At 46.3% G+C, this 14,380-nt stretch overlaps 1 protein-coding gene across 1 annotated transcript; it reads left to right on the top strand.

The window, feature by feature from the left end:
- The first annotated feature begins 406 nt into the window (after window positions 1-406).
- LOC308130984 (cytochrome c oxidase subunit 4 isoform 2, mitochondrial-like) lies at window positions 407-11,951 on the top strand. Its single transcript, XM_080497535.1, is given in 6 exon segments — window positions 407-628; window positions 9,588-9,687; window positions 10,849-10,872; window positions 10,875-11,012; window positions 11,547-11,678; window positions 11,782-11,951. Coding segments are annotated over 5 exon segments (528 nt in total). The 5' UTR covers window positions 407-628; the 3' UTR covers window positions 11,916-11,951.
- Window positions 11,952-14,380: the final 2,429 nt, after the last annotated feature.

Raw genomic sequence — 14,380 nt, 5'->3', positions numbered from 1 at the left:
TTAACTTTGTCGTTCTGTTTGCAGAGTTACTGTGAACTTTGACATTCATGCTCACAAGTACTATTGAGAAGATTAACGTTTGAATGTTTGGAGTTTCTGGCCTGAATCTGCTTTATCAACCAGAGTCCTGATGTGACCCTGATGTGGTCCCGCCCTGCTGCCGGTGACCATTGCCCTCCTCTCTCTCTCCACGTCCCACCCCGGGGCCGTCGGCTGCCGGAGGAATCTGGCCCCCCGCCAACACGCCGTCATGGAGGCGTGGGTGTGTGGTGAATGGCTGAATCTGTTTCCAGCTCACGTCGCGCCGCCGCACAGCCGATCCAGATCCTCCTGTGCTGTAAACATGTTGTCCTGGTGTAACCTCAGTCCGCTCTCTCTCTTTCTGTCACATGCTTTACTGGATTGTTTACTTGCACCAGTTTAGTCTCACTCACCCTCCACGCCTCCCTCCTTCCTTCCCTCCCTCCCTCCCTCAACGATCCAGCCTCTCACCCGCCCACTTCTCGGTTGTTTTGTGTTGATAAGACCAGGCTGAAGACGGGAGAGAAAACCCAAACAGGCCTTTTCCTCACCAGACCTGCTCTGCTTTGCTTTTCTTGCAGTTGCATCTTCAAATCCTGCAACCACAGTGAGTATTTGGCTTTGAAAGAGGAATAAACAAACTACACTTTATGGAGCTGCCTTGTATGTGATAGATAGTCATCCCCTGACCCCCCCCCCATCCCCCCCCCCCCCCGACGTGGCGGACGTGCAGGACAGTTAGTGTGCGATCGAGCTCAGAGATTTCTAGAAGTCTGTGAAAGTTGATGTGGAGCCTGGTGGAGCTTTATGGAGCCTGGTGGAGCCTGGTGGAGCCTGGTGGAGCCTGGTGGAGCCTGGTGGAGCTGTGTGTTTACAGTACTGCTGTCAGGAAGGCCTGATATAGATCCACATAAACATGCGCTACGCCGTCCATGTGGGAATAAAAGGCTGCAAAAACAAACCCCACGGCTTCACGCTTCTTCTCATTCCATGCAAACGTTGCTGTTTGTTGTTGGGCGGTGATCCGGCTGGTCAGCAGACATTCTCACTGAAACGGGACTGACCACTGGTCAAACAGGTGTTTGAGCAACAGGTTGATTCCTGAAACCGTCAGAAGGTCAGCAGGACGCTGCAACTGGCCTGCAGCCAATTTCCGCCATTGTGACTGGCGTGTGTGTGTGTGTGTGTGTGTGTGTGTGTGTGTGTGTGTGTGTGTGTGTGTGTGTGTGTGTGTGTGTGTGTGTGTGTGTGTGTGTGTGTGTGTGTGTGTGTGAGGTTGAGGACTATGGTGACCTGGAGGTTGGATGTGAAGGTGGCCTCCACCACTGTGACTCCCTGAGCCACACCCTTGACCTCCATCAGCTCCCTTGGAGCCGTGATGTGGCCACACCAAGGGGATTAATTCATTGTGTGAAAGTAGGAGACGTCTATTCCCTGGGGACCTTCGATGGATCAAGAAGATGATAAAACACTGAGCGAGTGCAAGTGGTGACCATGAGGATCCTGGTTGTTATGGAGGACGATGAGACACAGACAGAGCAGAAGACAGTGAGGACACACTGACTCACCACAAGTCAACAAACTGAGAAAGTCGGGACACTTTGAGAAAGTTGGACCATCTCAGGAAAATGAGAATACAATGGGAAACAACAGGAATTGGGGACTTCAGGAAGGTTAGTGACACTTTGACAAAATGTAGAAACACTGAGACAGTTAATTACTAATTAATGAAGTGGAGACATATTGGAAAAGCAGTGGGGACACATCAGGGGTGTCAGCATGTTCAAGCAGGGACACATTGTGAAAGTGGCGACACACTAACACGGTCTCACTGAGAATGAAAAGACACAGAAAGTAGGATCACTTGAAGAAGGTTGTAGCATATTAGAGACGTGGAGAGCTGAGACACACTAAGAAAGAATGGCTTCATAACACGTTCATCAAAAAGGTTCAATTGAGGCTGAGAACTCCACTCTGTGGTTGTGTGAATAATGTGTCAGTGGAAGGAGGGCAGACTGTAAAGCCTTTCCATTGTGAGAAAGACAATCTTGTTCATGAAAGACTTGTTTTCTCGTCAGAGGCTGTGATCGGGGGCAATCAAATAAAAGTGAGTGTTGTGACTTGCTGTTTGCACACAACAAATCTTAAAGGTCGTGAACTCTGTGTTTACTGACTGTCTACACTTTCTGATCCGCCAGCGCAACGATCAAAGGTAATGAGGCGCCCAGACGAGGTAAAGCCGGGATTTGGCTCCGATCCAGGAACGTTTCTTCGTCCTTAACAAGACGCTGTGATTCACTGTGAAGTGACTGTCCACTGTCAGCCATTAAAAAGAATCAGGGCCAATTAAACGGTCAACATGAAGCCTCGCGGGCCGCACACGTTCGGAGGAGAGTCGTTAACTGTAAATGGTGCACGTGCTAAAGGTCATTTCCCTGCCTAAATGAATTGCTCATGGAAGCGTTTGCTGCTCTCCACAGCTCTTCTGAGGCTCGTAAATGGAACCTGCCGCGCTGCCAACTGCCTTTGTGCTGCCAGATTTACTTTGGAATAAAATACTACTGCGTGTGGACGACACACTGGTTGTTGAACAATTATTCCTCACAAAAACAAAAACTGAAATTTCACACTGGATGAGACCAGAATGGAAAAGCCTCCTCTGAAAAAAATCTAAGTAGAATTAAACTTGTCTTTCTTCACTGAAAGAGCCGCTAAAGTTGCTTTAAATGATATAAAATTTGCTCTTCAGTTGAATTAATTATGGGACTTAAGACATAAACTTGTACAAACCTCTGTTGTACAATTTAAAAAGTTTAGATTCAAATTTAAATAATGAAAAAAAAAAGTAGTTGACCTCATTTTTTTACTGACTAATCAGACAATATTAGAAAAACAAAGTTACATGTGCAGATGACAACATTTAATAAAAACAGGGAACAGTACAGTGGAAACATTCAAGCTCCTTCTTCATTTTTTAAACCTTTAGAGTTTCTGCTCTGTATAAAAATGATGATGGTGTAGTAAAGGTTTTAAATGTTTTCTTTATTGTAGACATGCTGATAAATGAAACATTTTGAACAGTTAAAACTCTGGATTCCTGAATTCTTCTGGTCAATTTACCTGGACATGTGCAGAAAACCTGCCGACTGTGCAATATTCCGTGCTTCTGAGCAATGTTTCAATGTTTAGATGGACACGTGGCGCAGTGGAAGCTGCTTTATAAAAACTGCAACGGTAACATTTATTAAGTGCTGCATTTTATTCACACTCCTTTTATGTGATGTCTGTCATTTAAACATCTAGCCTCTCACTTGTAAAACATAAAGAGAGTCTCTCATGAGTCTTTCTGAGTTGAGCACTGAAGGAATAATTCCAAACAACAGACCATACACTTAAGGAGGACAGAGCTTTTATGGAAATCCACTGAACTCCAGGTCCACCGGCTGCATCTGAAGGAGTTTTTACTGGAACTCAGTGAAATGATTACTGCTGCAAGAACAACTTTCGCCAACCTAATTTCTGTGAACAAAACAAATTCAAAGGTTCTCTTTAACACCATAAATGCGATAGTCTCTCCCTATCAGCAGGCTCTGTCCCAACACTTTTTAAGCAGCCTCTGCTGAAAAAAACAAACAAATCTGGACCCCACCCTTTATATGAACTACAGGCCTATTTCAAAACTGCCCTTTGTCTCAAAAATACTTCAAAAAGTTGTAGCCATGCAACTTCCATCTGCTCTCGAGGCACATAGTGTGTGTGACCCGTTCCAATATGGCCTCCGTCAACTTCACTCCACAGAATCTGCTCTGACTAAAGTCACCAATGATCCTCAGCCTAGTCCCTGACAGTATGCAGATGACATTCAATTATTTTATTCTTTTAATCCTGCAGAGAGCAATAAACTTTCCATTTTAAATAACTGCAGGCCATTCAAACTTGGACGACTGACAATTACCTTCAGCTAAACTCAAGCAAAACAGAGGCTCTTACTTGCCCCCCAAAAATGGGTTCCAGCCATCAGGCAGCATATTGGGCCGTTAAATGATTGTATAAAACCCTGATTCTGTAGCCTGGGTGTGTCTTTAGTCTCTGTCACCAGACAGCCATGTCAGCCTGTTCACACCTTCCTGTTCTTTCCACCTGCGGAACATCGCCAAACTAAAAGGAAGGGTGTCCAAGGAGGAGCTGGAGAGGATTCGACATGTTTTGATCTCTTCTTGTTCAGACTATTGGAACGTCCTGTTTGCTTCAGTCATTTTAAACCGTCCAGACTGCAGCTGCTCGTCTTTTAACAGGAACAACCGGAGAGCCCACATCACTCCATCCTCTCCTCCCTCCACATCACCCCATCCTCTCCTCCCTCCACATCACTCCATCCTCTCCTCCCTCCACATCACCCCATCCTCTCCTCCCTCCACATCACTCCATCCTCTCCTCCCTCCACATCACTCCATCCTCTCCTCCCTCCACATCACTCCATCCTCTCCTCCCTCCACATCACTACATCCTCTCCTCCCTCCACATCACTCCATCCTCTCCTCCCTCCACATCACTACATCCTCTCCTCTCTTCACATCACTCCATCCTCTCCTCCCTCCACATCACCCCATCCTCTCCTCCCTCCACATCACTCCATCCTCTCCTCCCTCCACATCACTCCATCTTCTCTTCCCTCCACATCACTCCATCCTCTCCTCCCTCCACATCACCCCATCCTCTCCTCCCTCCACATCACTCCATCCTCTCCTCCCTCCACATCACCCCATCCTCTCCTCCCTCCACATCACTCCATCCGCTCCTCCCTCCACATCACTCCATCCTCTCCTCCCTCCACATCACTCCATCCTCTCCTCCCTCCACATCACTCCATCTTCTCTTCCCTCCACATCACTCCATCCTCTCCTCCCTCCACATCACTCCATCCTCTCCTCCCTCCACATCACCCCATCCTCTCCTCCCTCCACATCACCCCATCGTCTCCTCCCTCCACATCACTCCATCCTCTCCTCCCTCCACATCACTCCATCCTCTCCTCCCTCCACATCACTCCATCCTCACCTCCCTCCACATCACTACATCCTCTCCTCCCTCCACATCACCCCATCCTCTCCTCCCTCCACATCACCCCATCCTCTCCTCCCTCCACATCACTCCATCCTCTCCTCCCTCCACATCACCCCATCCTCTCCTCCCTCCACATCACTCCATCCTCTCCTCCCTCCACATCACTCCATCCTCTCCTCCCTCCACATCACTCCATCCTCTCCTCCCTCCACATCACTCCATCCTCTCCTCCCTCCACATCACTCCATCCTCTCCTCCCTCCACATCACTCCATCCTCTCCTCCCTCCACATCACTCCATCTTCTCCTCCCTCCACATCACTCCATCCTCTCCTCCCTCCACATCACTCCATCCTCTCCTCCCTCCACATCACTCCATCCTCTCCTCCCTCCACATCACCCCATCCTCTCCTCCCTCCACATCACTCCATCCTCTCCTCCCTCCACATCACTCCATCCTCTCCTCCCTCCACATCACCCCATCCTCTCCTCCCTCCACATCACTCCATCTTCTCCTCCCTCCACATCACTCCATCTTCTCCTCCCTCCACATCACTCCATCTTCTCCTCCCTCCACATCACTCCATCCTCTCCTCCCTCCACATCACTCCATCCTCTCCTCCCTCCACATCACTCCATCCTCTCCTCCCTCCACATCACCCCATCCTCTCCTCCTTCCACATCACTCCATCTTCTCCTCCCTCCACATCACTCCATCCTCTCCTCCCTCCACATCACTCCATCTTCTCCTCCCTCCACATCACTCCATCCTCTCCTCCCTCCACATCACTCCATCTTCTCCTCCCTCCACATCACTCCATCCTCTCCTCCCTCCACATCACTACATCCTCTCCTCCCTCCACATCACTCCATCCTACTCCTCCCTCCACATCACTCCATCTTCTCCTCCCTCCACATCACTCCATCCTCTCCTCCCTCCACATCACTCCATCCTCTCCTCCCTCCACATCACTCCATCCTCTCCTCCCTCCACATCACCCCATCCTCTCCTCCTTCCACATCACTCCATCTTCTCCTCCCTCCACATCACTCCATCCTCTCCTCCCTCCACATCACTCCATCCTCTCCTCCCTCCACATCACTCCATCTTCTCCTCCCTCCACATCACTCCATCCTCTCCTCCCTCCACATCACTCCATCTTCTCCTCCCTCCACATCACTCCATCCTCTCCTCCCTCCACATCACTCCATCCTCTCCTCCCTCCACATCACTCCATCCTACTCCTCCCTCCACATCACCCCATCCTCTCCTCCCTCCACATCACTCCATCCTCTCCTCCCTCCACATCACTCCATCTTCTCTTCCCTCCACATCACTCCATCCTCTCCTCCCTCCACATCACTCCATCCTCTCCTCCCTCCACATCACTCCATCCTCTCCTCCCTCCACATCACCCCATCTTCTCCTCCCTCCACATCATTCCATCCTCTCCTCCCTCCACATCACCCCATCCTCTCCTCCCTCCACATCACCCCATCCTCTCCTCCCTCCACATCATTCCATCCTCTCCTCCCTCCACATCACCCCATCCTCTCCTCCCTCCACATCACTCCATCCTCTCCTCCCTCCACATCACTCCATCTTCTCCTCCCTCCACATCACTCCATCCTCTCCTCCCTCCACATCACTCCATCCTCTCCTCCCTCCACATCACTCCATCCTCTCCTCCCTCCACATCACTCCATCCTCTCCTTCCTCCACATCACCCCATCCTCTCCTCCCTCCACATCACCCCATCCTCTCCTCCCTCCACATCACTCCATCCTCTCCTCCCTCCACATCACTCCATCTTCTCCTCCCTCCACATCACCCCATCCTCTCCTCCCTCCACATCACCCCATCTTCTCCTCCCTCCACATCACCCCATCCTCTCCTCCCTCCACATCACCCCATCCCATCCACTATTTTTTCCCTTCTTTTCTGTTTTTAAGTGTTGTTAAGCACAGGCTCATGTCTGGGAAAGGTGCTATATAAATAAAGTTCTATTCTATTCTATTCTAAAAACTGAAAGCCTGGAGCAATAATTAGCTCAAGTTGAGAATCAGAGAAAACTGAGCTCAATTCAAAGTTTGGTTGAAATCTAAAACTGGACTTTAAGGTTTTGATGCAACACAGTTAAACCCTTTAAAGTTTTAAAGTTTTCACGGGAGGACTTACTGTAAACACCAGATCCACAAAGCAACTAAACCTTACAGGCAGTGGCGGCTGGTGATACTTTTCTTAGGTTGGCTCTTCATTAATATTCACTTTCAATCAATGTTAACTTCATTTAAATACAGCGCCTTAATAGACCACATTACAACCATCTGGCCTTTTTTAGATTGAGAGAGGCCTCCAGTGCTGGAAATGACTGTACTTTCAAACAGCTAGTGAATAGAGAGCAGCACTTATTAAGACTCTTTTATGAACATACTGGTAAACGAATACAATTCATTCATCCCTTTTAGAAAATTAATGTCTTTTGGGGCTGATTCACTTGAAGTGACAGTGGATCTGAGTTTAGCAAAAACTAAATCAACCTCAGGTATATTCACACCAACACATTAATCCATCTTCCATAAAATTTTAGAATTGTACCTCAACTTGCAACATAAACTGTGTTTTTTCAAACTTAGATTTTCCATCATTAATAAATAGAAGTACATTTAAATGTTTATAAACATTAACAAACCTGGACGCAAATCCAAAATTTTTTGCACATTTGTGTTTGTGTGCATTTAACAATAACTATGATGGAGAAAGTTGAACGTGACCTGCAGCTTTATTGGCCAGCCGCCACTGCTGACAGCAACTCTCTGGAGGGAATTACTGGAAAGTGAAGTTCTATTAAAAAATAGTCTAAACTGATGAAAATCTTCAACAAACATTAACTTTCATAAATGACTCAGTTGTTTTGACATCATTCATTTAAGAAATACAACCCTTGCTCAGCTCCCCTCCTCATTGCAATGGTTCAGTCCGCCAAATTAAAAGCACCTGATCCTGTGGAGCTCTCTTTGACGCTCCAGGCTGACAGGAGGTGAGTGGAGGAGAGGAGAAGGAGGAGGTGAGGAGGTGAGGAGGTGAGGTGAAGTGAGGGGGGTGAGAGAGAGGAGAGGAGAGTGTTATAATTATCAAAATAATCCACATTTACGTCTCAGTGAGTTTTTACTCAAACCTAATATCTTTCCTTTCAGTTAAATCATTTCTTACTGGTTCCAGCTTTTATTCGAGTTGAGAGGTTTCCAACTCCGGTCCTGCAGGTTTTAGTCTCTCCCTGCTTCAGCAGACCTGAATCTAATGATGATGTCACCACCGAGGTTGTGAAAAAGCGAAGCCCCTCATTTAATCAGGTGTGTTGAACTGGGAGGAGCTAAACCCTGCAGGACAGGGGCCCTGGAGGACTGAGGGTGGAGACTTGACTGACATGAGCTCATACCTTGTATGCTATTCTCAATGTATATATCCAGCCTGTTACTGCATGCTGGAAGTATTTCATACTGTACTGCACTGTGGGGACCAATGACACTAAAGTAATGAAGTATTTCATACTGTACTGCACTGTGGGGACCAATGACACTAAAGTAATGAAGTATTTCATACTGTACTGCACTGTGGGGACCAATGACACTAAAGTAATGAAGTATTTCATACTGTACTGCACTATGGGGACCAATGACACTAAAGTAATGAAGTATTTCATACTGTTCTGCACTGTGGGGACCAATGACACTAAAGTAATGAAGTATTTCATACTGTTCTGCACTGTGGGGACCAATGACACTAAAGTAATGAAGTATTTCATACTGTTCTGCACTGTGGGGACCAATGACACTAAAGTAATGAAGTATTTCATACTGTACTGCACTGTGGGGACCAATGACACTAAAGTAATGAAGTATTTCATACTGTTCTGCACTGTGGGGACCAATGACACTAAAGTAATGAAGTATTTCATACTGTACTGCACTGTGGGGACCAATGACACTAAAGTAATGAAGTATTTCATACTGTACTGCACTGTGGGGACCAATGACACTAAAGTAATGAAGTATTTTGGTCTGTTCTATTTTAAATCCCTCATTTGAAAAATAAATGGTACAAGAAGGTTTCTAATAACGTGTTGAGCAGCGTCACACTTGCTTCTGGGACATTTCCTTAAACCTCCCACTTTCCCAGTGGGAAGTTCCCAGTTTGATCACATTCACATATATTTCTCCAACTGGGAAGTGGAACTTTCCCATCTCCCACCTGCTAGAATGGAGTAGAATGTAAATACCACATTTCATTCGTGATGCTATTAAAACCATATATAGATTATCCTGAACATCTGGAGACCTGCACCTGCTGGACATCCTGACAAATTGAGCACATTTGGACTGGTCCCACACGAGGGCCGACCTGGACTGGTCCACCCGAGCAGCTCTGGACCCTGGACTGGTCTACCCGAGCCAGACCTGGACTGGTCCTGATCTTTTCTGTATTTTTCTGTTTTCCTGCAGATGCTGCGTCTGACCTGGACCCGGGTGGGACGTGTCCTGGCCCAGCGAGCCACGGCGGCTCTGGGGGGCGGCAGCATGAGGACGGCCAGCCACGGGCATGGTGAGGAAGACGACTTTCAATCATCTTCATCCTCTGAAGTATGGAATTATGTTTATGCAGACTGGCCATCCAGTGTGACATTTTGAGCACAGAAAAAAAAAAAAAAAAACTTGAGCAAAGAAAAACTTAACCTGAGCAAAGAAAGATCTATTTTCCACCCAAGAAGACATTTTTGTTTGCAACTCTCCATACAGAGTGTTGAAAACCAGCCAGTCACAGACGTACAGAGTCGTTCTGATTGGCTGCTTCTAACCAATCGGGTTGCAGCGTCAGCCGCCTCTTAAGGCACTGAAAATGATGGCGTTAAAAATGTAAAGCGCTTCCGAGCAGCGTGTCGACGTGAAGGCAGAGTTGAGCGAGTACAGAGAGCAGCTGTCGAGTGAGAAAGACGTAGCATCTGTGGGATAGAACACATTATTTATTTCATTAGTTGTTTTCAATACATTGCCTGCTCAAAACGTTTTCTCTTGCTCCCATTTCTTTTTGTATTTTGAAACTCTACTCGGAACCTTCAGATTCAATGAAGTAAAAGGCAAATTCTTGTGACCTTGTAACTGATCTTAAGATTTGATGAGTATCAGGTCCACATGGTGAGTTTGAATGAAATATAACTGTACATGTTATGAAATCTGATTAAGATAAATGACCTTCATTTTCAATACTTATTGATCATTAATCATTTGGACTGAAGAACATCACACGCAGTGTACAATCGCAATTTTAAATTAACTTAGATTTTTTTTGTCAGACTCATTCTTGGGTTTGTTCAGTTTTTTATTTTGAGGAGTCAAGGGTTCGTTGTCATACCGGTACACTGTTGCATGACATGGTGCCAAATTCTGTACTATAGTGTTTATAATAATAAACAGATGAATAGATGTGATGCTTCCACCAGGAAAAAAAGTTTTGGGACACCATTTTGATTATCTTAATAGTAATGAAAATGATTTTTAAGCACTTTCCATCATGAAACTAGTATTGATTACAGATGTAAAATACAAAATAAGTGTGAATGTGTATTGTGTTTAAATGTTTTTCTAGTGTGTTGATTGTGTTGATTGTGTTGTTTTGATCCTATTGGACAGTTTTTGTGTGATTGTGTCCAGAGGGGATTCAAACAGCTTTGACAATGATCGTCTCTATGTGATTGTGTCCCTGCAGACGTGTCTGAGACGGTGGACATGTCTCAGCCATGTACTGGGACAGAGTGGACACGCCGCTGCCCGACAGGCCCTACAAAGACGTCCTGACTGCGTCTGACAAGAGCCTGAAGCAGAAGGAGAAGGGGCCCTGGAGCCAGCTCAGCAAGGAGGAGAAGATCGCATGTACGTTTCAGATCACTCACACACACACACACACACACACACACACACACACACACACACACACACACACACACACACACACACACACACACACACACACACACCCCTAACTTTCAGGCCACGTTTCCACATACCCAGGTATTTGGAAAAAACGGTGACGTTTCTCTGCGCTTGGGCACATTTACACATAATCCAGCTACGACTCACCATAAATAATGATTCCTGAAAACTCTGTCCACAGTTATAGACCTGGATAAACTGTCTGGTTGCTTCACAAAGAGGGTAGACGGAGATTTGTCACAATTCATGATGGGATGTTTATTTCCAGGATTCTGATTGGCTATCATGGCTTCATGCTTCTTGCTAGTCTGCCCCCTACAGGTTTGGCTGCTCATAGCAGCTCTGAACCAGCTGTATATGTGGGTCTGTGTAAATTATGATTATTTAGTTTTTCTTTTAACGGTAGAAGTGGAAATGTCCGTGTGTGCGTGTGCGTGTGCGTGTGCGTGTGCGTGTGCGTGTGTGTGTGTGTAGTGTACCGCATGATGTTCCACCAGACCTACCCGGAGATGAAGCAGCCCTCAGACGAGTGGAAGACGGTCCTCGGGGGAATCTTCATCTTCATGGGCTTCACAGGCCTGGTGGTCTGGTGGCAAAAGGTCTACGGTAAAGAGCGGCTCTTTGTTCTTCTAATGTCCACGGTTAACCATGTTAACTGTGTCCTGCTTGTTCTCAAGTCTGTTATGAAGAGCTCTGCTTTCTTCTCCAGTCTACCCCAAGCGACCTTTGACCTTCGATGAGGACTGGCAGGCCAAGCAGCTGCAGAGGATGCTGGACATGAAGGTGAACCCCATCGACGGCTTGGCGGCCAAGTGGGACTATGAGAAGCGTCAGTGGAAGTGAAGGGCCACACCCCACCCCCACCCCCACCCCCACGGCCTCCGTCCTGGTGAAACCTCTCACCTTTAAATAAAGATCTACAATCATTTCCTGCTTCTGTTCATAGTCCATCAAACTGTGGGGGGAGAAAAGGCACATAGAGCAGGCAGTACAAATAAATAGACGAAAACATCACTTGGTAGAGGGCAGACCTTCACCAACGCCATCGCTAGCATGGTAGCTGTTAGCTATTAGTGAAGGGCTGGACAGTAAATACTTTTTAGAAAGAAGTGATCAACTGATCCCTGTAAACAAGCAAAGTTTGAGAGAAAACAGTACGTTGGACAGAAAAGAGTAAAACTCACCAACACACCAGGAAGAAATGATCCAAAATGATAAACCGTTTAAAGAGAAAAGTACAAAGAGAAAAAAAACCTGTATTACCACAACTCCGATTCAAAGTCTAGTTAATTAAATGGCTTGATGCTGGCTATATAATCCTCTATTGTGTATAAAGTGTAGATTTAAACACAGATCTATCTCAGTTTCTGTGTCTGCGCTGCAGCATGAGTCAGTGGACTCATGAGCGCCCCCTACCACGAGGCAGAAGAACTGCCTGCCTCTTCACTGCTGCTGGACAATTGCTGAGCATTCATTAAACACATTCTATAGACTCAAAGAAACTAGTTTGTCTGTGGACGAGACCACCGATGAAGACGCCGTCCTGGTCCAAGGAGGCGTCGCAGCATTTTGGCTTCCTGAAAGTAAGACCCCGTTTACACCACAAGTACAAGTGTCTCTGCAGAACGTTCTTCACTTTCGGGGGACGTTGACACACACCAGCGTGTGGATCCACTGTATCTGTGAAGTTTTGATCGCGGCTCCCAAGGTGGAAAGATTCTTTCATGGTCGTTATTCCCTCCTGCAGAGACTGAAGCCTCTTACTGTGATGCGCATCTCTTTCTGTCCTCCACTTCCTTCAGCTCATACACTTGTAAACAAACATGGCTGACCCATAGTGGTTTGACTTGTATTCCATTGCTGGGAACATAGCTCATTAGCCTTTAACTGTTTATTGAAGACATTTTCTTCAGTCTATTTCATGTGAAACTTGTTTTAAAATTTATTTCGTTTTTAAGTTTAAAGATATTTTAATTTATCCACCATGTTTATAGAACTGTTCATGTTAACAACGCGCAGCGTGTGAGCTGGTTCAGGACACCCTGGACCATTTTCCAGTGGAGCTGCTGTAGGTTTAGTCAGCTGGAGGACCGACACAGAGTTTCTTGCAGCGACGGGATTTGTGTCTCAGGAGAGTGAAATCAACCAACTCTGGAAACTACGTCAAATTCTGGGTCTTGCATACCATATTGTTAAAGGAGGGCCTGGAATGCACCTCCTCTTTCAATCCAGTATTTGTGTAAACTCAGCACTGATTCAGAGTTGAACCCGGGTCAGCAGGACCAGTGTGGGTGGAACCAGCTGACGTAAAACATCAAAGTGTGGGTGAACTGACACTGAGTGAATTATCCCCTTGATACAAACCACTCTGGACTGTTTAAGAAACGTGGTGTTCAAAGGTTTCCAGACATCCAGGAACTCCTCCGTGGTGTTCCAGTGTAACAGACCACAAACAATTCAGGTTTAACCACACTGCACATTTCTTTTGAAGTGAATAAATAGAAAAGGTTTACTGCTGTGGTCCAGGCACCAGAAAAGATCTTCATGTGGAGCTTATCTCCACCACACGTCTGGACTCCAGGTGGCAGTATGTGTCTGTCAATATTGAATTCTAAAGAAGCATCATAGCCCTCCCTGTGTATGTTCTTTGATTGGTCCTTAGGATTTGGTTCTTGTTAGGACAAAGTTATAGTTTTGACTCTAAAACCTGATGGAGATGAGTTACAGCATGTCTAAACAGTGTGACTGAACTCGTCTCACATCACTTCTCACACTTTACAGCCAACTCCGTTGTTCAAGGTTCACAGTGGGGCTGCGCAAGGTTGGAGAATGGATCAACTTTTCAAATTAAGTGAGATAAATGTTTCCATGCAGTGTGAATTCCAAAAATAAAAGTGTGATTCATTTTAAAAAGAATTCACTCAATGCGTTTGAATGACACTAAGAAAGAGGGCCGTTATCTTGATGAAGAATTTCTACTTAAACATTAGTCATTATCATGAGTCGCACTTTTACTGCAACACTGAAGAGTTTTGGAGGTTGGCCTGATGTTGTGCAGACGATTCCATGCTGGCGGAGACGTGGAGTGAATTCTAGTATTTAATAACTGCTTGAATGGTGGTCTGGTCTCATGACGTCTCTGATGGATCCAGGTCTGGATACTAGTAGACCAGTACTGACCAGTACCGACTAGAACCGACCAGTACCCGACTAGAACCGACCAGTAACAACAGAACTGACCAGTAGATTTACTTCTTGTCGATTGTTGTCCTGCATCAGCAACTTCCTCTGGACACTTGGAAGGACTA

The sequence above is a fragment of the Blennius ocellaris genome (assembly GCF_963422515.1).
Source record: "Blennius ocellaris genome assembly, chromosome: 5".
In the NCBI taxonomy this organism is placed as follows: domain Eukaryota; kingdom Metazoa; phylum Chordata; class Actinopteri; order Blenniiformes; family Blenniidae; genus Blennius; species Blennius ocellaris.
The sequence above is the reverse complement of the archived record's forward strand: the minus strand, read 5'-3'. Positions and strand labels throughout refer to the sequence as shown.